Source organism: Ruditapes philippinarum, unplaced genomic scaffold, assembly GCF_026571515.1.
Source record: "Ruditapes philippinarum isolate M1 unplaced genomic scaffold, ASM2657151v2 ctg13819_1_1_1_1, whole genome shotgun sequence".
Taxonomy (NCBI): Eukaryota; Metazoa; Mollusca; class Bivalvia; order Venerida; family Veneridae; genus Ruditapes; species Ruditapes philippinarum.
In genome coordinates this window covers 1,521-26,314 of record NW_026857378.1, presented here as the reverse complement: position 1 = coordinate 26,314, position 24,794 = coordinate 1,521, and the positions used below count along the sequence as shown (strand labels likewise).

General features: G+C 31.6%; 1 protein-coding gene across 2 annotated transcripts; it reads left to right on the top strand.

Annotated features, from left to right (window-relative positions):
* The first annotated feature begins 5,460 nt into the window (after positions 1 to 5,460).
* LOC132749541 (consortin-like) lies at positions 5,461 to 20,825 on the top strand. 2 transcript variants are annotated; one of them, XM_060739350.1, is made up of 10 exons: positions 5,461 to 5,788; positions 9,110 to 9,282; positions 9,659 to 9,689; positions 10,112 to 10,198; positions 11,188 to 11,293; positions 11,603 to 11,633; positions 15,580 to 15,688; positions 17,517 to 17,642; positions 18,194 to 18,259; positions 18,628 to 20,825. In XM_060739350.1, the coding sequence occupies exons 1-10, from the start codon at positions 5,482 to 5,484 to the stop codon at positions 18,828 to 18,830; spliced, it is 1,239 nt and encodes a 412-aa protein (XP_060595333.1). In that variant the 5' UTR covers positions 5,461 to 5,481; the 3' UTR covers positions 18,831 to 20,825. The 2 variants fall into 2 exon arrangements, with proteins under 2 accessions (XP_060595333.1, XP_060595332.1); XM_060739349.1 differs by having other exon boundaries at positions 5,462 to 5,788; positions 9,098 to 9,282.
* Positions 20,826 to 24,794: the final 3,969 nt, after the last annotated feature.

The following is a 24,794-nucleotide window of genomic DNA, read 5'->3' as shown; positions in this document are numbered from 1 at the left end:
AAATTTTAAAAAAAAAAAAATAGCTTTTTTTTTTTTATTGAAGCCCCCCTTGATACACGTTTTTGTGGGGAATACCTGGGAAAAATTTATTTCGACATGGGCTCACTGCCAAGACGGGACAAAACTAACAGGGGTTTCCCCTTCCCAAACAAAAGCAATCTTTAGGCTTTCTGCTTCCAGAAAAAACAAATAAAAGGAAAATGGCTTTTCTTTTTTGAAGTAAAATTTATAACTTTGTTTTTGTGGAGATTGCCCTTTGTAAAAATTTTTTTAAACCGGATTTCACGCCAAAGAACAGGATCAAACTACACAAATTTCCCCCCCCAAAAAACAAAAGCAAGTCTTAAGCATTTCTCCAGAAAAATTAGAAAACTGTTACGCGGCCAGTTTTTAAAAAAAGAATTAAAGTTTATAGGAGGTAAGTTTTGCAGACAAATTAAGGAAAGGAGGCCAGTTTTTCAGAAAAAATTAAGTTAAAGGCATTAAAATTTTTTTTAAAAGCTTTTTTAAAAAACCCAGTTGTTTTGCAGTTTAGCCTTGATGCTAATTTAAAATTGGTTTTAAAGGGGTTCCCTGTTAAATTTTTTGGGAAAATGAAAAATTTACAATTATTTTTAAAAGGAACTTTCTAAAAAAAAAACTTTTAAAAAATTTACAATTGGGAAAGGGGAATAAAAAGACTATCAATAGGAAGGGAACCCAAAATAAAAAAAAAACAATATACGTTTCATTAGATGATAATGAAGAAAAAACATTTTTGATATCCCTTTAATGAAAAATAAAAAAAATTTGGGTTTCACAAGGGGTTAAAAAAAATTTCCCAAAAAAATTTCCAAAATTTAAGAGGGTTTGAAGGGATACAAAAAAACCAACAAATGTTAAATGAATATTTAAAAAACTGTGTTTTTTAAAATTAAATTTCAATTTTAAAAAAAAGATAAATTAATAATGTTGGTAGTCAATTTTAAATTATCACAGTTATGATCTAAAAAAATTTTTAAGCTTCAAATGAAAAATATCAGCAATTGTGAAAAACATTGCATGTTAAATTATATGCACAAAAATTTAAAGTAAAAACTTTTTTTAAATTTTTTCCTATGTTTTTAATTTTAAATAAATTTTTCAAAAAACACAAACTAAATGAAGACCAATTCCCAAAGGGGTTTTAAATTAAATTAAAAAAAACCTACAATCATTTAAAAAAAACATGGAAAACCCAAAAAGCGGGAAAGGGAAAAACAATGCAAACAATTTTACATTTATATGAAAAACCAAGTTTAAAAAAAAATTTTAAAAATGTTTTCCCCACATTATGAAGTTATAAAACCCATATTTATCACAAAGTATTTTTCCCTTTTTATGAAAAAAGGGTAAATTTTTCAAAAGGGTTTTGAAATTCAAAAAAAGGAAAAAAAAATTTCAAAAAAAATTTAATTGAAAAAGAAAACATTTACTTTTTAAAAAAAAAAATCCCTTTACAAAAAAACCCTTGTTGCATTGATTTAAAAAAATTTGGGAAAGACAGATTTTGAAATTTTTCCCCCAAAAAGGAAAAAAGATACCCAGTTTATTTTATGCAAAAAAAAATTTTAATAATTCCCAGTGTTCAATAACTAAATTAAAGGGACTTTTACTCAAATCTAAAATAGGTAAAATATCAAAACTGAAGCAAAAGATTATCAACAAACAAGAAAAAAGGACATGTGAAAAACTTAATTGTGTAAAACCAATTTTAAAACTACTTTAATTTTACCGGGATAATTTCCCATAAATAAAAAAGGCCCATGTAAAGTAAAAAAGAAAAAACTTGATTTTTTCCATTTTTGGGAACAACTTATGTCTTCTTTAAGCTCTAAAGAGCTCTGTTCAAGGAAACTTTGAATTATTGAAGGCTGAGCAATTACACTGGATTTAGAATTAAAGTTGATAACTCTCAGGCCCTTTGTTTGACGTGCTCTACCAAGAGCAACTCCCAATTGCCCAGGTTTAAATATCTGGTGGCAATCTACCTCTAGTCTGAAAACATTAAATAACTCAATGCAATTTTTTCTTTAATCAACATCATGTCATACATTTTTGTTTGTATTAAAAAAAATTTTACATTTCAGAAGCAGTGTATCAAAAACAAGGAAAAAAAAAACCAAAAGCTTATGTAAAGTTATACAATGAAAAAAAAAAAATTTGTAAAAATTTAAAGTAGTATTTTTTATAAAATTTAAAATTATTTTACCTTTCAAGTGTCTCCTTGGGGTTTTGTAAAATTTGGTAATTGAAAAACATGCTTTTTTGGATACGTATCTAACACAACATCAGTATTTTTTGAGGGAACTAAAAACTGAAAAAGAAAAAAAAATTTTTTATTTTATTTTTCCCAATTTATTTAAATTTTTTTCATTTTTCCCCAAATTTTTTTAATTTTATTATCATATTTTTTAATTTTTTTCCTTTGAAAAATTTTTTGAAGGCCCCATTTTTGTCAAAAACTAATAAATACTTTTTAAAAATTTTAAAGTATTTCATTTTTTAAAAATTGAAAAAAATTTTTTGAAAAAGAATGCCTCTTAACACAAAAGCTATCTGAAAAATTACCCCTTTCAATTGTATAAATTTATAAAATTTAATTTTTTCCCAAAAGGGGTTTGTTTTTTTAATGCTTTTCAAAAAATGTTTTTGAAGACAAGCATTATTTAAAAACCTTCATTCAAATATTCTTTTTTCTTTTTTTTTTAAGTAAATATTTTTTTCATATTTTCCCTTAAAATTCTCTTTTGAAGGAACTTTAATTTTAAAATTTAAAAAATTTCAACCACTGGCCCGGGTCTCTTTTTTTAAAACTACTGCCCCTTTGCAAGTCCTTTTGACAGTTTGTTGATAAGTTTCGAAACATATTTTGCAGTTTTTTTTTAACCCCAAATATTGGGTCCCAAAAATTTTTTAAAATTTTTAAATCCCTTCACCCTTTTGACTATATTCAACACGGGCCGGGAAAAAGCTATAATTTTTTTCTGATTTTTGAATGCTCTTTCCGGGCAAAAAATTTTCCACGGTTTCGCCCCTAACGGCAAGGCCTTTTCAAACTGTCAATAAAAATTTGGGGAAACTGCTGAAAAAACCCTTAGAAATTCCTTTTTGGGTTTTTTATCAAATCTTTTTCTTTTTGAGTTTTACCCCTTTTGTCACCTTTTATAGGAAAAATTTTAAAAAAATCATTTTTGGAAAAAAATTCCCCTTCATGGCGCTATAACGGGTTTTGGAAACTGGGGGAGCTGCTATGTCACCAAAAGTATAATCGGGATACCCCCAAAAATAAAATTTTTTTTTAAACATGCACATTTTCATTTTTTCCCTAAAACACCCCTTTAAAAATCAACATAGGGTTTCGTCAATAAAAAAAGTAGTGTCCATAACCTTTTTCCTTACATCTAAAATTTTTCACATTAACTGATTACCCCCTTATTCAAAAAACCCAAACCTTTTCCCATCGCCGACCCTGCCCAAACTGGAATTGTTGGTTTTTGATACATGAAAATGCACCTTATTGCATTAATGAAACATTTTTACCATTTTTTCGAAAACCTTAACAAATTTTGAAAAAAAACGTTTTCCCAGTCCCGTCCCCCTTAAAAATTATCATTTTAGTCCCATCTTTTACTGAATCCCTTTTTTGTCAAAATTGAACATTGGAAAGACTTTACAGCAGGGGAACATGTATTTAGTTTGGGATCTTTTTTCGGGTTTCCCCTTTCCTAGACGTGCGGAACCAGACCCACCAAGAGAAACGGCTAAAAAAAAATCCCAACAGCGCGAAACCCCCAAAAAATTTTGCAAATGGTTTCCCGGGGAAAGAAAAAACAGTAAAAACCCGGAAAAAGAAAGGATGCACTAGAAATTTCGTTTCATTAAAATGCATGAAATGTTAAAAGTTAAAATTGTTTTATAGAATGCGAACTTGTTTTTGACTTTTAAAAGGGTTTTTACACGTGATTTAAAAAAGTGAAAAAACCAGGGGTCAATAGTCGAGAACTTTTTGGCAGTTTTTCCCGTTAAATATCAAACAGTAGAAAATCCCCCGGGAAAAAAATTGAAATCATAAAAGAGGGTCAATTTTTAAAACTTTTTAAAATTTTAAAATGATAAAAAATTTACCAACCCAAATGATTTGGGAAATAATTTTTACTAAAAATTTTAATCATTTTTTTGGGGGGTTTTGGGAAAATTTTTTAAATATATTATCAAAAAGGGAAAACACATTTTTTTGAAAAAAAAAGATTTACATTTAAGGGGTTGATAGGGGATGGGGGGGATTAGACCAATCAAGCCCCAACACCTGTGCTAAAACTGATGAAAATATCGTGTCATAATTTTCCTTTCTAGTTTCGACTTGCCTCAAACTAGCACTTAGGGTGACAAATGACGGAGATACATCGATAATTCATATTGCTACAGAATTGATAACTGACAATACCATAACGACTCGCCCTACATAAAATTATTTGAAACATGCTTTACTAGATTATCAAAATTAACAGGATTAAGAAATGAGGAGGTAAAATGTTTGTTTTGGTATGTTATGCTGAGCATTTAACTTTATAAACAGAAATTGATCATTTAGAACATTTTTATGAAGAAACTCTTTTGATTATGGATTGATTTTCCTTATCTATTTTTAGTGGTGTTGTTTTCATTCGAATTTCCCTGGGTCACCTGAATTTGAATTTTTATATCCCTAGATTAAACGTTTTTGTCAGATACATTTAGTTTAAAAAACATTCAATTAGTTATTCTTCAATTTGCCACTCCCACCCACCCACTAATTTTTATTATTTCTTCTTCTGTTAAATGTTAGAATGTAAATATATTATATGTGACTTTGCATCTATGTGCCTTTTGATGTTTTGTTTTCATTTAAATAATGTGTTATAAACATTGATGTATTCACTTGTGCGTTGCTCATTAACTTACTTTGTGTGGCAATACTTTGCTTGCATTCTTGGTCATATTGTCATTTCTTATTTTTGTATTTCTAAATCTAACATGTGATAAATTTTCATAAAATCACAAAAAAAATATATTAAAATTCTGAGCCTGTTAAAATCTTACAACAAACAGCTAATATTTTGCTTATTGACACTGCTTACTACAGACAAAAATACCCTTTTTACATGGATTAACAAGATAAAATTGGGGCGAGTGTGCATTATTGGAAGAAAAGTTAACATATCACTTATCTTCAGTTGCCTGTCCTGTTATAATATGTGTCAGATGAAAGACTAGTTCATTTATCACAATTATCAAGGGTTAATTTAAAAATAAAATATTAAATTCATACTTCCAAATTAATTAGTAAACTTCACAAACTTTTGGATTGAAGAAAATCAATTGATGCCTCTCAGTTTATTTAATTTTGAAATATATATGTCAGATTAAAGACAATTCCATTACTCCTAACACAGTCAATGTCATGTTTTCATTATTTAAGTCATGGAGAAATCTGAAGACATGTTAAAAAAAGAAGAAACTGACTCAACATCTGCTTCCAAAGAAACTGGTGTTGAAGGTGTGTCAGATATGAAAGCAGAAACTACAACAGGACATGATGTAGTCAGAAAAGAAGCAGAAAACTTGGATGACAAGATGGTTGAGAAAGAGACTTTGGGTGATGAGGTTAAAACTTCTGATGTCATTGATAAGGAATCGCAGGACTCTTCAGGAGTAGAAGATGTTGAATTAACAAAGAAGTCAGAAGACCCTGATATACAAGCAGAAAGTGTGGAGAATGAAAAAGCAGGTAAAGAAGAAGGGTATTGTAGATTTAATAAAGCACTAGTTTTGATAATGGTTTCCCTAGGTCTTTCATATCAGCCCTTTAATTTGATTTTCCATTTAATTATCTGAATTATATGTTATAATTCTTAGTTATCTATTTCTAGAACTTTTTAATGTTATTATTTAAGAAAATCCTTAAAATCTATTAATTTGGTTACTAAATTTACTGATACCTTTTCCTAACTCTGTGTTGTCAATTTTATAGCCCACCTTTCTGTGAAAAAATCCTGTAAGGATGCTTTAGAAAACTTGTTCCTTTTGCATAAAACTATGAAATTATGGACAATTTTGATTCAGTTTAGTAATACATTATATTTTGAGTTTATTTTTTCCTACTTCTTGCTAAATTCATTATAATTTGTTTACATTTGTATAATATAGATAAATGTTATGACCTTTACAATGTTGCTTTGATGGATAAGAACAACAAACACCTATACCTTAGTCTGTTAGTCAGCAAGATCAAAACACTAAAAAATGCATATCTCATTGCAGAACATTTAGTATTAAGTAAGATGTCCTTAATAGTGTTGTTTACTTTTAAAAGATAAATATAAGCTGACGAAAAATGTGAGATTCATTCAGGAATTAACATAAAAGTATCCTTCTAAACAAAACTCTCTTTTTTGAATATTTATAAAATTTACAGAATATATAATAATGAATAAATTATATCTGCTTGATTTCATTGATGAAAAGATTATACAGTCACATTGTTTGAAGAAGTACAGGTACACTCACCTAAATTCCATCTACAAGAAAATTGGTCTACTCTCAGTTTAAACATTTCCATTAATTTATAAATAAACATTTAGTACCTTTAATATTGATACTAAATGACTGACACTATATTCAAGTTAATGTCATATGACAAAAGTAGTTTACAACAATATACAATAAGAACAATTGACTTATTGTATCTTCATTCTCATTTATAACATTATCCTGTCAGTAATAGTGAACTTGATTTATCAATGGTGGATATAGAAGTGGTAATAGGATACAAGTACATGTAGAATACGTTTTGTAGGCATTCCTATTGTTATCAACAGTACATGCACTATAATTTTCTTAAATAATTAACAAATTTTTGAAAAATGAAATTTTGATAATTTTGAAATAGTGACTATAATACATATGGTGTAGTTTGACCTGAACAATAATATATTATACAGAAAATTAAAAGATGAAATAAATATATATTTATCCAAAATCAATAATATTTGACAGCTGATTAACCACAGTGTTTGTCTTTGATTGTAATATTTTTGTAACTTAGGTATATGTTGTAAAAAATAAACATTTTGTAAGTCGTCCATCACTTTAAATATAATACTTGGCTAGTTGTCTGTAATTTATTTTATGGAATTTCAAATTAATTACATAATATGATTGAAAGATTATAATAATAGACATAGATCTGTTAATGTTTACATAAAGAAAGCATACAATAAGAATGAATGTACCTGTTGTTATGCCTGGAGTATCTAAACTCTCATATGATGATGTATCATTCAGTAACACTTATATAAAAAGGAAATTAATTCAACTTTGTAGTATAATTGCTAATCTATATTTAAGGTATATCTTTACCCTTAGACAACAGTTGTATTTCACAGCAGCAACACTATAATATATTTCTCTGACATATTTTGCTGTTATGAAGAATAAAGAAATATAAAGAGATACATGTACATTTATAGTTAAATGTTTGCTATAAATAAGTTATAACTTGAGTATTTGTTTAAGAAGTTAAGTAAGTACCTTAAAGTGTATAAAAGAACGAAATAAACAATTTTTTTGTCGTTCATAAAGGAAGAATGTTTATGATTAAATTATTATCAAGGTGCCATGTAAAGACAGCTTTAATATTGCAATGGCAGCCCAGGTTCATTATGAACACATACCTGTCAAGTGACGTTGCACAAGCAGGTGAAAAGCTTAACTAACTGATTACTTTATATACAAAACAAGGAAAATTGAAACAAGGAATTATCAAATCAGATGTATGTTTTTATGTAATTTAGTTCCAATGCACCTTTTTTCATGCATTTACATCTGCAGAATGGGTGGTCAGACTTAGTAAATCCCTTGATCTGCAGGCTTGTGCTTTAATGTGTACTTGTGCTTCTGCAATTGTTAATGCACTAAAAAGGTGGATAAAACAATGATATAATGCTGTGGTATAAGTCAACGTTCTATGAGCTTTGTCAGCAGACGTCATAATTCTCAAGTTATGTAATAGCTGATATAAAAATACTTGATACATTTTTATGATATGTCTTTAGTTTAAGTTTTTGAAATGTTTGTTTATGAGTGAGGGTAAACTTCTACCTTAATCATGACAGACAACACTTCTCTTTAATGATGCCCATTGAAGAAGTTATTCACTGCAAATCTAATGTAAAACGTAGCTTTATTACTATGCAGTTAGTTGATATTGCAATATCCATTTGTGATGTTTATTCAAAGTACTTCTCTTGTAGTATGCCAAGTAAGTGTTTATGTTATCATTTAAGGACACTCTTAAGATAACATAAATTAGCACTTGTCAAACACTTAACATGTAAAATTGGTTAACTTTATTAACACCTTTAATAATATACAATATATGTATTTCTATTATAACTCTCACTTGGTGTCTACTACTGCCTGTGGGTAGTTAAAGGGTTCTAAATTTCCTGATTTAATCTTGTTTTATCAATTATTAGTGTCCTGTTTTAATTTTAAAGTTACAGGAAATATTATGAAGACAGATGTGTTATCTATATAATAATTAAAAGTCACAATGATAATGTGATAAGTTAACAGCTTCCGTTATCTCTAAATTTAAGGGGTAAAATAGGATCTGGATGATAAAGATCTTGATACTGGTAGTCATTCTTGGTTATATCCCTGTTTTATTGGTCATCTTAAATTGAATGTTTATATATTAGTTGATATAGTAATATATGGTTGTCTGTAGCAGATGTTTTAAAGACTTAAACATTTATCATAGGATATTCTGTTAAGCTTTTTTTTTAAATATGTGAAACTGCTTTATTGTTAAACCTTACAGTCACTATAAATAATTAATCATTGTGTGAAATAGTAATTATAATTTACAGTAAACTACAAGGATTTATATAAAATTATTTTGTCACTGTTATAAGCATGATGATGAAAGTTTTAGGAGATGCCTTTATACATACACTGTTAGTGTTTGAAAGCAAGAAACTGTCATATGGTAATTATATGTTTGTTGATAACGTACGTGAATTATTTTACCCAGAATTGAATATAGATTTGAGCAAGGAACCAGCTCTAGATGATGCTGGTAGGAACCAGATGTTTGAAGAAGGTTTGAAGCTGGATAAAGAAGGAAAGAAAGTGGAAGCATTGAAACGATATCTAAAATGTCTTGTCGGTTTGAAAGAGAATTCAAGATTTGCATTGCTGCCTCAATGCTTGCGAAATGTAAGTAAAACTAAATGATATGCCAAGATATATTTAAAACAATGTGTCTATGTCTTTTTATTAAAACACTAAACTTTTGTATCATGAAATATAGAATTTTACTGTAAATTTATTTTGAAATGATTATATAGTTTTTGGATTCCATGGTTCATATTATTTTCTAATTTTCTAAAACAATGTTACATTTATGTCTTATAATAGAATAATTTTTTATTTATAAAGGTATTTATACCATCTTTATTTAGTATTGTTGCCATAATTTATCACAGTCTTCACTTACCAGAACAGAGATGTAGATCAAGACAAAATAAATAAACTTAGCTTGATTGAATTAAAGGTCAGTTTATATGTCAGATGAATATTCTTTAATTTGCAGATTGGTGATATCTATTATGGTAGAGATGAATGTATCCTTTTACTGATAAAACTTTTGTCTCATGATAAAAAATACACTCAAATTGATTGCTAAGTCATTATTTTGTTGTAACATAAAAATTATATACCTCTATGTAACTGTTAGATTCTGAGGCTGTGTAATTTAGTTTAATTTACTTTACAAAGCATTCATTAAGGATTGAATTTGCTGATATGACATATCTTGTAATATGCTAGTTGTGGGTTATTGACTGTATCCAGATGCTCTATTGCACTCAAAATATTTCCACTGCAGTCTTCCTTCACTAATTAAAGCTAGTAAATCACCATATTTCCTTAACAGTGTCTGTGTGGTTTTAAACTGAACACATTTCTCTTATAACATGTAATTTTGATTGTTTTTGGAGGTTTCGGTATTAAAATGTTAGCCAGTTTTCCTTAACTTAGATGCTAGTTGATAAAGCAATCAGTTTTATCCAGGCAGAGAAGTTATATTATGAAAGTGTTCTCATAGATGACACAGAGTTACAGAAACATATAGGTAAGTGAAGCACTTTAAAGTACAAGTTTCATGTCAAATGAACAATTTTCTGCTGATCAGTGGGCAACTGGTATCCCTAGGAAGCTGTTCTTTCTACTAAAGGCAGCCCACAATGTGGCACCATGGATTTATACTGCCCTCCAAACTACCCATAGTGATACATGTTGAAAAAAAGTGAAGCAATATGAAGTGAATTCTTTGATGAAATAAGTATTGCTCTTAATGGGGTTTGAACTTAGAACTTGAACTCTGAACTCACAGTCTTAAATATGTGTTCTACCACTGAACCACTGCTTCCCACTGTGTATCCTCAAATACGTTCACATTTGTACCACAAAATGAAAGAAATATTTAGCAATCTTATAACAATCATCAAAGAGTTTTGAAACTTGTCTAAAGGAAGTACTTTCAATTTATAGTTTCTTATGAAATTCTTTACTACAGATTTTAAAGCTGTGCAAGAACCCTATAACTTTTATATGTTTAACTGAAGTAACTCGTATTCAAATGAAGTAACTTGTGTAAATTCAAATGAAATATGTTTTGTATTCAAATGAAGTTACAGCTTCTTTATTTAAGTGAAGTAGCTTGGTATTCAAATGAAGTGTGAAGTCATGAAGTGTATTTATATGAAGACAGTTGTATTTTTAAATGAAGCTACTTGTATATTTAATTGAAGTAACATATATATTTAGATGAGATGAAGTATATATAAATAAAGTAACATATATATTTAGATGAAGTAACATATATTTAGATGAAATGAAGTATATATAAATGAAGTAACATATATATTTAGATGAGATGAAGTATATATAAATGAAGTAACATATAATTAGATGAAGTAACATATATATTTAGATGAAGTGAAGTATATATAAATGAAGTAACATATATATTTAGATAAAGTAACATATATTTTTAGATGAAGTAACATATATATTTAGATAAAGTGAAGTATATATAAATAAAGTAACATATATATTTAGATGAAGTAACAAAGCAGGGTGCTGGTGATACAGCTGACACTAATATTGATGCCCTCAGAGCCTCAGAATATGAGCAGCTTGCTAAACTATGTCTCGATGAAAAACAGTGAGTTGTTTTTAATTTTATTCAACATACTGAACTGCAAAGCTTTAATTATGATATATAAAAGAATATGATATTTTTCTGCCAGATATTCACACAAGTTTGAAACAGATCACATGTTTAACTAGGATAAGATAAGGCAACAACTTGATATGTTTATAACAGACAAACACATTGTATTTTCACATTAATTAGATATTCATTTATTAGATAATAAGGATCTAAAGATAACATAAATCAGAGATTGTATATATGACTATACATTGTATATTCTTCTGTCTATAGTTAAATCTATCTACTATGCTCTTTCAGACCACAGTTAGCACTAGAATATGCAGGCAAGGTAAGACTCCTTACATATTCACAATTATTTAGATACATGTATGATACATGTATATGTTAAAACTTAAAATGTTTTAAAGTGTGTAGTTCTCTCTTGTGTATGAGTGTAGAATAAAAGTGCCTCAACCAAAAGCCTCTCTATTGACTTTTAAAAAGCTGAGTGTTTTTTGTCCAGCCACTTATCTATAAAATATACCATCTTCAAGGCATGACATGACTATTAATTACATATCTAATTGTTGTTAAATTTGTGATAACATGTCATACTCGTTGGTTTGTAGTATTGTTTATAGAATTAAGTTTACAATGTTTGATTTTAAATTGTAAAAAGCTTGCAAATTGAAATAAGATATAGAGCAAAGGTGGGTAATATCGACCCTTTAACGCGATACTATTCAATGAAATGTTGATTTAAGAATTTAGTAGCATATGACCTAAGCGTATGAACCAGCTTTTTCTATTGGTTGTTTCCAACCAATACGGTCGTCCGTTTTACCTTCTTAATGTCAGTTGCATATGTTTCCAATATACACGTGACACTGTCAGTATCGACCCCTTTCGGGTAATATCGACCCCCTTTCAATTTTTTAAAAATAAACACAATTCAAGGTTAAGATTTAAAAGAAAATGTATCGTTAATAACACAGTGCGATTATCAACCCAACAGTTTCATTATAATTATACTACATGTACATAATTTATGTTTATTAAATATAAACAAGGCCTTAACACATATCAGGCAGTTTATAAACCTCTAAAACATGATGAATAACTTTTTTTTTTAAACTAAGAATACAAACGCAAATTACACTTGAAGATATCTATTTCATCCTCTTTTTTTCTTTTCAATTTCAATTTATCTTAAATATAACAGTTTCAAGCAACAACAACAAAAACAACAGTTGCATATGCACGAGTTCATTTCACTCACACGCATTGCACACAAAGACAAACGTGCTTTGATTGACCTCTGAATCTGTGTAGCCGGCACACACTACATGCCATTGCCGACAACATGATTCACAAGAAATCCATTTTTCTTGTAATTCTTCAGAAGATCTCCAGGTTTTGCATACAGGACAAACATCGACAAAGCTCTCCTCAAAATCATCACTGTCGTGATCCATGTATGGAATATCCATATCTGACATATCTGTGTCAGATTCAGAGCTATAAGTTACCTTTTTACTCTTTGAGTTTTGCTTCTTTGGTTTTGATGATAATTTCTTTTTAAGGTTTTCCTGTTTTTCTCGCTTGTGTCTTTCTTTATCTTCTTCTTTCTGTTTTCTTTTAAGTTCTCTCTGACACTTTCTTTCTTCCTTCAACCTCGCTAATTCTTTCTTACGATCTTCTCTTTCTTTCAACATACTTAATGCTTCATCCCCTGATAATGCTTTCGGCAACTTATGCCGGAGCTGAACAATTTTCTTTTTTGGTTTTACTTCTGGCACACGTAAGTATTGAAATGCAGAAGATACCGTTGCCGGGTTTTTTGATAGACCTTTTGATGAAGAAGGTTGGGGAATAGGCAGTAAAGGACAAACGACTGATGATACAGCATCTGAAGTATTAACCACAGGGGACACAAGGGTGTTTGATTGTATTATAGCAGAAATAGGACTGGCAGGAAAGACTACTGAATGAGTGCTTACAGGCAGTTGTTGTGCAGTGTCAACAAATTGGGAATTTACGTCGGGTTTTACATACGTGTTACTAGACGTAATTGAAATATCATTGTTGACAGTAGAAAGGGTAACCGTGCTTGATAAAGAGCCTACTACATTGACAATCACATCGGATACATGGCTTGAATTTGCAGCTTCAACAGAGTTTGATTCAGAATCAGTAACAGTGTTTTGCGTTACTGTTTGAGTGTTAGAAACTAATTTAGCAGGACCAAGTTTTGTCTTGTCTATACCTTCGGGACTAAAGGGGAACAAACCTGATCTACGAAAGCCATTTGCGGCATTTTGGAAGGTAGCTACCTTACTCCAAGCTTGCTTAAATATGCCTGGAAAGTCTTTCTTTGTGACCGCCTGGCCAATGTTTGACATTTGCCAGGTTTTCACAGCCGCTTGCCAGGCGGACTTCAAGGGTGAGAAGAGTCCTACATCGGCTGCCTGCATGAGATGTGTAGCATTTGGCAAAAGACAATACAATATAATTTGATGATCTTTACAAAATTGAGCAGCCTCTAGTGTCATGTGGGTGGAATGTCCGTCCACAAAGAGGAGTACAGGACGTGCAATATTTTTTTTTAATTAAGGACTGGTCAAGGACTTTTTAGAAACTCAACAAAAGTGTCCGAAGTCATCCAACCATTAGGGGTTGTCGTATAAATGGCTTCCGGGAAACCTGCTAAACCAACATCACGGAGTCTTTCCCCAGGAAAAAGAATCATAGGTGGCAGGTATTCCCCAAAGCCATTGAAAGCCAGCCATAACAGTAATTTGCATTTTAGTGCTAGCTACAACATTATATACATGTTTTGCACCAGACGGAGCCAAAACTTTGCCAGGTTTTACTGACAGCGGGAAACCGCTTTCATCAGCATTGTAAAGACGGTGCGGGTCTTTTAATAATGCATCATAAGTGTCAGGAAACTCCTTTTGTAAATACATATAAACACCAGTATACCAATTATTTACTTTTTCTATTGTAACTGCCGCGCGCTCATGCCCGAGAGACATAGGCTTTCTAAATGCCATCTCAGGATGACGCCTTTGAAAGCCAACAAACCAGTCCTTACCCGGTAGATTATCACGGAAAGGTGTTTCACGTCCATCGAGGTTTAAAATATGCTGGACTTCATAAACAAACTCCTTCTTTGTAAGCGGGTAACCAATATCACACATCAAATTAGCGTAAGCTACAAGTACGTTTTCCTCTGCCGGCGTGAGTACAGTTTTCCGTCCAAGAGAAGTAGACTCAGGTACTCGACCAGAAAGTTTGTCCAATAGCGTTGTCTTAGGTATGCCGTAAGCCTTTGCCGCCCCTTTCCTACTCATTTGGCCACTTCTAACCATCTGTATGGCTAAAGCCATTGCCTCGGGCTTGTACTGCACCCTTTTCTTAGCACAAATCTGCGATGACATTCTTTTTCAAACATATACCTGAAAATGAGAAAAAAAAAGAAAATAGAAAAAAATCTATACTTTGTCAATGCAGTATATTTAATTGTATGTCACTATGTGTATATTTTAAACATGTTTAGATCTAGTCATGCAAATAAGAAATATCATCTTGCCCCAGCAAAGAATCATTTCAATTACAAGATTTATGTTATATTTTACGATGGGGTCGATATAACTAGATTTTGAAATAATATTCTGTTTATTTTGACCCCCGCGTGATCCTCTGTAAGTAAAAGCAATAACCTTGAGATCATTTTAAATCACATTTAAAGACTATATACAGTTATCCGGAGTTAAAAATATCTAAACAAACAACATTTTACAAATATGACAAGCATGAAATAATAACTCCCTCACCTTAACGGAGCTGTTTAAAACTTGTTCGATTCTACAATGGAAAATGTCGTGAATCTTGTTTACTCAGAGAACATTCAAAAATGGCCGCGTAAAACGTAATCGATGACATCATCAATAATAATTGATCGACAGCAAACATAACCTTAATTGTAAACTCATTAATGAAGTTTAACGGGAGGGGGTCGATATTATACGAGGGTCGGCATTACCCACCGTTGCTCTAGTGAAAGTAATCTTTGCCACCATTATAGAGCCAGGCCAGCCTACTCATACATGCAGTCTGACCAACTTCAGATTTTATCTTAATATCCCAAAAAATAATAATAGACAGTTCCAAAATGGTATTTAAAAAATTCAGCAGGTTAAGGGTTAAGCAATGGCCTACATCACGAAGAAACACTTTAATGCATGTAATATACCCAAAGTTACACATGTTTTGTGTTTTATTTTGAACAGTGTACAAAGTTAAGACAGAAAGTGTATGGTGACAATCATCCCCTTGTTCAACAGAGTCTTGATTTCTTTGCTACAGTCTATGCAGAGGTTGGAAAAGTTCAATATACAGGTATGAAATGATGAAAACCAATTCATTGAAAGTTCGTTATTATCTCATATTAATTTGCAAATACTTATCTTATCTTTCAACCTTTCTAATTCCATATTGTTTTGTTAGTTCCATCTCAATATTACTTTTTTCCATTAGTCCAACTCAACATTACTAATTCTTGTACCTCTGCCACATAATGTGAAGGAGGCTATACTAGAATCATTTTGTCATATCAGTCAGTCGGTAGGTCAGTTGTCCACTTCCATTGTGTCCTCTCTATAAATCCTGAAATCCTTGAACTTGAAGGATTTTCTACAAACTTGGCTCAAATGTTCACCTAAACAAATGGTGTGCAGAATCCATGCCACTTCTGTGCAGGCTCAAGGTCAAATATCAGACAGTTACATGTTTGCTATATAAGTCATATACCAGAAGAATCATTTTCTTTAAACTTGGCTCAAGTTTTTCCCTCTACAAGGCAATGTGCAAAACCTATGCTGGCTTTGTGCTGGCGTATGATCAAGGTCACCCGTAAAGGTCAAATTTCTGATCATTTGTGTCGCTTTATAAATCCTGTACATGTTGAAGGTTGGGGGTTTTCATCAATCCTTTAACAGCTTTAGTTCTTTGTTGTTTTGATATTTGATAGTGTCATTTTAACACTGTTTACATGCCAGAGTATAATTAATTTTGTGTTTCAGTCTGCCTGACAACTTTGATCATTTTCTGATCAAAAACGACTTTGATCATTTTCTGAACAAATTTGTAGTCATTTATAGTTAAAGACATTATTATGACATTAAAGTAAAATCTTTCAGGTATTATAATCTGTCGTGTAAATTAAAAAAAGTATAACAATATCTTATATTACAATAAATTATATGTAATGAATTATTAGTTTAAAGAGGCACAATAGGGTATTTTGACATTTGTTTAATTTGCTTGGAGAGATTTAAGCTTGTTAGTTATAAAATTAGAGAAGAAAACATAATAATTACTGGCTACATTAGATTTCACCTCCTGTTTTTAACTGTTATTGATTTTTCTTCCTCTTTTAATACAAGGACATTTTTTATCATAATGATGTAAGATTATTTTGTAATTTGTTTGTAGTCAAGCATTTTACAATTGATCATTAAACATGGTGATAATAAAGACTACAAAAATAAAGATGACTTGTATCATAGCATTTATTGAATAGAGTGGAAACTTTTGACTGAGCTAATATGATGTACACACAACAGGCTATATTTTTTAAATGTATATTTTTATAAGAAAGTGTTATTCCTCTCCAAAATAAACTGTAAATTTTCAAAATTGCATAGAGAAATGGTAAAGCTACGAGACTAAATGTTCCATTTACCGATATCAACAATACAGGTGTATGTGCAACGTCATATTTTCTATATGGTTAAGTAGAAGTTTTCTTCAATGAAAGCCTTGTTTGTAGTGGATGCAAAGGCACAGAGCCTTAATCTTAAAGTTAATTCTGGTAGTTAAGATAGGTATAAAATAATAAGCTTTTTTCTAAAGAAGTCATTATAGTGTATAACAAGATCAGTAAAGGCAATATATGTATACCTGTATATCGTCAGCTTAGTGCAGTATCGGGATAAGCCCTTCTAAATTTTACAGGAGTTAACCAGTTATTGCACTACGGTGATGACATATATACTACTACTTTTGCAAACATCAGATTTGTCTGATCACTTTGCAGTTTAATTCAAGTAGGATACTAATTTAATGGTGATACATGTAAAATCATTTTATGTAATTCTAGAGACCAGTTTTAGCTTAATCTAATGAAGGTTTGTTTAATAATTTGTAAAACAATTGTTTGTTGTAGAATCAATGAGTAAATATGCCAAGTCTGGGGAACCAGATATTACCTCCCCTACTGTGTCATGGGAGACAACTCCAGCAGACACTCCTGAACCTACCTCAATATTGAGAAAAAGAAAGAATACTGAAGGTGAGAAATTAATTTGGTGTTTAGTTTAGAGATAATTGTTGTTTGAATGGAAGAGAAAGTAAACTATTATAAAAATGATTTTTACTTTTATCATTTTATTCATTCCATTGTTAAATTTTAGATTTTACAGATAGATATTGCTTTCAAAGGAGATTTAAAGTTTGCTTAAATTTTAGGGTAATAATTGGAAGTATACTTGATTGTTATGTTGTATGGAATTAAAAATTCATGCTAATCATTAGAAATTTAAACAATGAAAAAAAATGACATGCTTATAAGAATGATACATGTTATCTATCTGTTAAAACTAACTTAACTTAATTGTTGCAAGAATTTTGTAATGGGACATACACAGGTATGAAATGGAAGCTAATTTAAGACTTTTCAATATTGAACCCAGTAGTACAATTAAGTACATGTAGACACTAGTCATACTTGGTTCTTATGCTTTAGACATGTCAGTGTTACTGCTAGCATGCTGAGATATATGTAATATAGTTTGTCATTATTACACAAACTTTAATTTTAAACTATACTTTTGTTGTATATAGGTGACAGAGAAAAGAAGGTTAGGTTTGATGAATCACAAGTGCCTTCAGATGCCGAGCTAGATAGAGGTAGGTATCAAATTGTAGAGGCAGTTTATTTCTTTGCTAATATTAGTATACAAGTATGATAGATAACATTTTGATTCACCATTAAACCAATTCATTAACACTCAACATTGAAAGAATTGATAGATTGGCAGTTGTCTGCAATTGTTTGTAGTCAGGTTTAGATTCATATTGTTTCAGCCATTGACAAAAAAAACTGTTAAGAAGCAATAATACCCAGTTATATAAGTAATTTTCCTGTCACTTTAACTCCAAGTCTATAATATTTTGCGGCCAGACATAGTCTTACAGTGACATTTCTAAGTATCTGATAAATGGCATTTTGTTTTTAAGCTGTACTAACATGTTTTGTTTTCTTTCTTTATTTTCAGAGGAGAAATGTGCACGCTTTGTGCTCCTGTGTTTCTTTTTTATTTTGTTGTTTGTTCTGTTCCTTCTTGGCATTTATTTGTTCTGCAGACTACAATCACCATCAACATGTACAAATGTTGGTTATTTCTTCTCGGACACGGTCATGCAGATAAAATTCTGGTATTACAAATTTTTCTCCAGTGCCAACTCTAAATACACATAGCTTTCACGAGGGAGGTCACAAGAACAGCTGTGGTGAAACCGAGTCTCAAAGATTCAAACTTGGCTCTTTTTAACATTATGTTGTTTTGTTTTATATCTACATGAATATGAAATATTTTTCATACAATACAAATATGTTGTTCCTGGTGAATCAAAACTGAAAATTTAGTCACAATTATTAGTTGTATTGTTTTGTTTTGAAGTATGTTCAAAATTTAGTCTTTTTTTGTAATTTTTTAAACAAGTACTTTTTACACTGTTTCAAATTTCTTGCAATATAGATGTTTTTAATGAAATGAAATTTCATATTAAAAGAAAGTCAGGAAAATAATTTTATTAGAGCTTATTATGCCCCCATTTTGAAAAAAAGGGGGTATATTGCTTTGCACTTGTCGGTCCGTCGGTCCGTAGACCAAATGGTTTCCGAGTGATAACTAAAGAACCCTTAGGCCTAGGAACTTCAAACTTGGTATGGTGATTGGTCATGACCAGTAGATGACCCCTATTGATTTTGGGGTCAAGGGGTCAAAGGTCAAGGTCACATTGACCTTGAAAGCAAAAACGGTTTCCGATCAATAACTAAAGAACCTTAAGGCCTAGGAACTTCAAACTTGGTATGGTGATTGGTCATGACCAGTAGATGACCCCTATTGATTTTGGGGTCAAGGGGTCAAAGGTCAAGGTCACATTGACCTTGAAAGCAAAAACGGTTTCCGATCAATAACTAAAGAACCTTAAGGCCTAGGAACTTCAAACTTGGTATGGTGATTGGTCATGACCAGTAGATGACCCCTATTGATTTTGGAGTCAAGGGGTCAAAGGTCAAGGTCACATTGACCTTGAAAGCAAAAACAGTTTCCGATCAATAACTAAAGAACCTTAAGGCCTAGGAACTTCAAACTTGGTATGGTGATTAGTCATGACCAGTAGATGACCCCTATTGATTTTGGGGTCAAGGGGTCAAAGGTCAAGGTCACATTGACCTTAAAAGCAAAAACGGTTTCCGATCAATAACTAAAGAACCTTAAGGCCTAGGAACTTCAAACTTGGTATGGTGATTGGTCATGATCAGTAGATGACCCCTATTGATTTTGGGGTCAAGGGGTCAAAGGTCAAGGTCACATTGACCTTGTAGGTAAAAACGGTTTCCGATCAATACCTAAAGAACCTTAAGGCTTAGGAACATTAAACTTGGTATGGTGATTGGTCATGATCAGTAGATGACCCCTATTGATTTTGGGGTCAAGGGGTCAAAGGTCAAGGTCACATTGACCTTGAAGGTAAAAACGGTTTCCGATCAATAACTAAAGAACCTTAAGGCCTAGGAACTTCAAACTTGGTATGGTGATTGGTCATGATCAGTAGATGACCCGTATAGATTTTGGGGTCAAGGGGTCAAAGGTCAAGGTCACATTGACCTTTTAATTAAAAACGGTTTCTGATCAATAACAAAAGAACCCTTAGGCCTAGGAACTTCAAACTTGGTATGGTGATTGGTTATGACCAATCAGATGACCCCTATTGATTTTGGCGTTAAGGGGTCAAAGGTCAAGGTCACATTGACCTTGTAGGTAAAAACGGTTTCCGATCAATAATGAAAGAACCGTTAGGCCTAGGGACTTCAAACTTGAGATGGTGATTGGTCATGATCAGTAGATGACCCCTATTGATTTTGGGGTCTAGAGGTCAAAGGTCAAGGTCACATTGACCTTGTAGGTAAAAATGCTTTCGGATCAATAACTTAAGAACCCTTATGCCTAGGAACTTCAAACTTGGTATGGTGATTGGTCATGACCAGCAGATGACCTATTGATTTTGGGGTCAAGGGGTCAAAGGTCAAGGTCACATTGACCTTGTAGGTAAAAACGGTTTCCGATCAATTAACTAAAAACGCTTAGGCCTAGGAACTTCAAACTTTGTGTGATGATTGGTCATGACCAGCAGATGACCCCTATTGAGTTTTAGGTGAAGGGGTCAAAGGTCAAGGTCACATTGACCTTTTAAGTAAAAACGGTTTCTGATCAATAACTCAAGAACGCTTAGGCCTAGGAACTTCAAACTTGGTATGGTGATTTGTCATGACCAGCAGATTACTCCTATTGATTTTGGGATCAAGGGGTCAAAGGTCAAGGTCACAATGACCTTGTAAATAAAAACGGTTTCTGATCAATAACTAAAGAACCTTAAGGCCTAGAAACTTCAAACTTGGCATGGTGATTGGTCATGACCAGCAGATGACCCCTATTGATTTTGGGGTCAAAGGTCAAGGTCACATTGACCTTTTAAGTAAAAACGGTTTCTGATCAATAACTCAAGAACGCTTAGGCCTAGGAACTTCAAACTTGGTATGGTGATTTGTCATGACCAGCAGATTACTCCTATTGATTTTGGGATCAAGGGGTCAAAGGTCAAGGTCACAATGACCTTGTAAATAAAAACGGTTTCTGATCAATAACTAAAGAACCTTAAGGCCTAGAAACTTCAAACTTGGCATGGTGATTGGTCATGACCAGCAGATGACCCCTATTGATTTTGGGGTCAAAGGTCAAGGTCACATTGACCTTGTATGTGTAAACGGTTTCCGATCAATAATAAGAGAACCCTTAGGCCTAAGAACTTCAAACTTGGCATGGTGATTGGTCATGACCAGCAGATGACCCCTATTGATTTTGGGGTCAAGGGGTCAAAGGTCAAGGTCACATTGACCTTGTAGGTAAAAACGGTTTCTGATCAATTTACTAAAAACGCCTAGGCCTAGGAACTTCAAACTTTGTATGATGATTGGTCGTGACCAGCAGATGACCCCTATTGAGTTTTGGGTCAAGGGGTCAAAGGTCAAGGTCATGACCAGTAGATACTTTATAACCCTTATTAATTGTTTGATCACTGGGTCAGACGTCATGCATAATAACCTTATCACATGACTAATTGGCTGCTGATAGGGGGCATACATGTTTTACAAACATATCTTGTTTCATGATATTTTGTTACTTAAAAAGAAAAAAGATATTTAGAAAGAAAAAAGAAAATATGTCCTATGAAATCGCTTTAAGATGTTAATTTCTATTGAATCCTTTTTATCAATGATTTCAAGAGTTCAATGTATTGAATGTTTGTATGGTATATAAGAATCTTTATGCATGTGTATATAGTTTTACTTACATTGATATGTTAACTATGTTGATGTCGTGCACAAATGGCAAGGCTTTACCTGTGATACAATTACTATTCAGAGGACGAACATTTTATGGTGTTTCAATTTTAACTTGTTGGTGAAATAGTATCCATGGTGTTAAGATTCAGAGGTTCTTTTTCTGTTGAAAGTACTCAGTATCAATTTTGATTACCTATACACCTATACTAGAACTTTAGATCAAGCGCTAGATTAACCAGTAACTCATTGCCATCCCTACAAAAAACTTTGCTGTTTGAAATGATTTCTTTTAACAGATAATGTGTACATTCTTAATTTTGAATCATGAATAAATTGTCAGACAAACACACGTCAACCACAGGTTTCAATATACATTCTCTACCTTCTTTTGTTCAGGTTTGAAGTCAGTGCTTTCATAAACAACTGTATCTACTTATAATGTATGAAAGTTTTCCACCCATAAAAGAATGCTGTCTGTACTTAAAAGAAGGCAAAGTTAATACGAATTGTCTGAATATAGAAATGATTGTACATATGTATGTTTTTATGACATGTAAATTGTAACTTTTCTCTGTGATAAGGGTGGTACTTTATACAGTACACCCTACTTGTGATTTCTGTCTAAATATTCAGATATTTCAGGCTTTATATTTGTTATCACTGTGCAGCTTATTAATGTTTTGCTATGTAAGAATGTGTTGTTGTTGTTGCTTTTTTTTTTTTTCTTTTTTTTTTTTTTTTGTTAATTGAATTTATTCATTTAAGTTATTTCAGTTTATGTTAGGAGAGTTGAGTAAGTGTGTTGTTTATTACAGATTATGTTTATTCTACAGACATTCAGATGTGTTTTGCTCATAATATATAATACAACAAAAAATTAGATAACTTTTTGGTAAGAAATGCTCAAATACCAATGTTGATAAAGTAAATGAGTAAAGAAAAACTTCAATATCAATATATTTATAATAGTGAAAAACTGAAACCTGTTGTTTAATGGATTTTTGTGTCACTTGCAGCAGAGTAGCTGCAACAATTAGGTATCACTTCTCCTCCACCTGTCCGTCTGTCCGTCACAAAAATTGGCTGGACTACTCCTCAGAAACATCAGGTGCAGTTTCATCCAAACTTTACAGGAATGATCAGTACCAAGTCTAATCATGCATATTGTCGATATTTCCAGGTTCAATGATTTTTGCCCAGTAATGGTTCAAGTATTTGGGAATATTACACAAGTTTTCAGGTTTAATGATTTTTGAATAAAAATCATGATTTGCCCTGTTAATGATTTTTGTGTTTCTTGCTACACAATAGCTGCAACATGCAATTGGCTATCATCAGGTGACACATGTGATCACTGATCTTGCTTGTTTGTTTTATAGTGGATTTTTTTCTACTTATCTACAATATTTATGTATCATGTCATGTGCAAGTGCACTTATATTTGATTTACTTTATGACTTACTCAAAGTAGTGACAATTTTATAGCATTTTGTTGTTTTTGTTAGTGACTGACTAATTTTCTAGTAATTTTCTAGGTGTTTTATTTATGAAATTAGGAATAATATATTTACTAATACAGTATTTACAAATGATCCTTAAATACTTACATTTATATCATTAGATTAATATTTTAGCTGAATCAGCATTATTTACTTAACCCATTACTTCATGAGCATTTTGTGAAAAATGGCTGTTTTCATTGAAAAGTCTCCCGTTACAAGTTCAAATTGCTATAATACTATAAAAACTGCTTCAACACTAATCAAACTTGGCACAAATGTTGACTGGACCATTGCCCTTGCAACAACATGCTCAGGCTTAAATTTTCTGTTACCATGGCAACGAGGGGACATCTCAAAATTGCCAAAAATCACTATTTTGCGTTGATTTTTTCCATCAAAATTGATTTTTAAGTGTTGCAACTTCTCAATGGATTGAGATAGAGTGAAATGCTTTTCATAGTTGGTTACATGTTACCTTATGATCAATCTGGGGTCATTTATAGCCTCTCACCAGTCCAAAATTTTCTAGGCGTGTATATCGCGTAATGGGTTAAATGACAACCTTAACATGAATTTTTCCTTAAATGCTTTTGTATAATAAAACAATTCTCAAGGTTTATTTTAACCTTGTGTATCATTTACAGTGAAGATTTACAGTAAAGATAAAATTTCTATATATTTTCAGCAAAATGTTTTCTACACAATACTATGTAATAATCCTGAATTAAGATCTTTCCTTATGATTCCCTAAATTTTTCAACATTTTTTTAACCTCAGTATAGATTTCAATCCAGATTATCTCTTGGCTGTTGTTCAAGACGCTGCATTTTTCTGTAAAGTTTTTAATGAAATTGTCATGTGTTAAGTCTGATGCCTATAGGTTGGCAGGCATTATGTTTTTCTTCTGTGTGTGTGCAAGTTGAAAACTTGTACTTTAATTATAAATTTCCAAGAGACTATATGTATTATCCCACTGTATTTCTGAATGGAAGCTTCATTTTGACTGATTTAAATATAACCTTCATGTTTTAGTGACTTTATCTTCCAAGGTCAAAATTTTCAAAATGAAGAAGAAATTTGAGCTGTGTCATGACAAAACCAAACTTGTGGGTTTGCGACCAGCATGGATCCAGACCAGCCTGCGCCTCCACGCAGTCTGATCAGGATCCATGCTGTTCGCTATCAGTTTCTCTACTTGTAATAGGGTTTGTAAGCGAACAGCATGGATCCTGATCAGACTGCACGGATGCAAACCAACTATGTTGGTTTTGCCATGATGCAGCTCATTTATTTTAATTAAATTATTTTT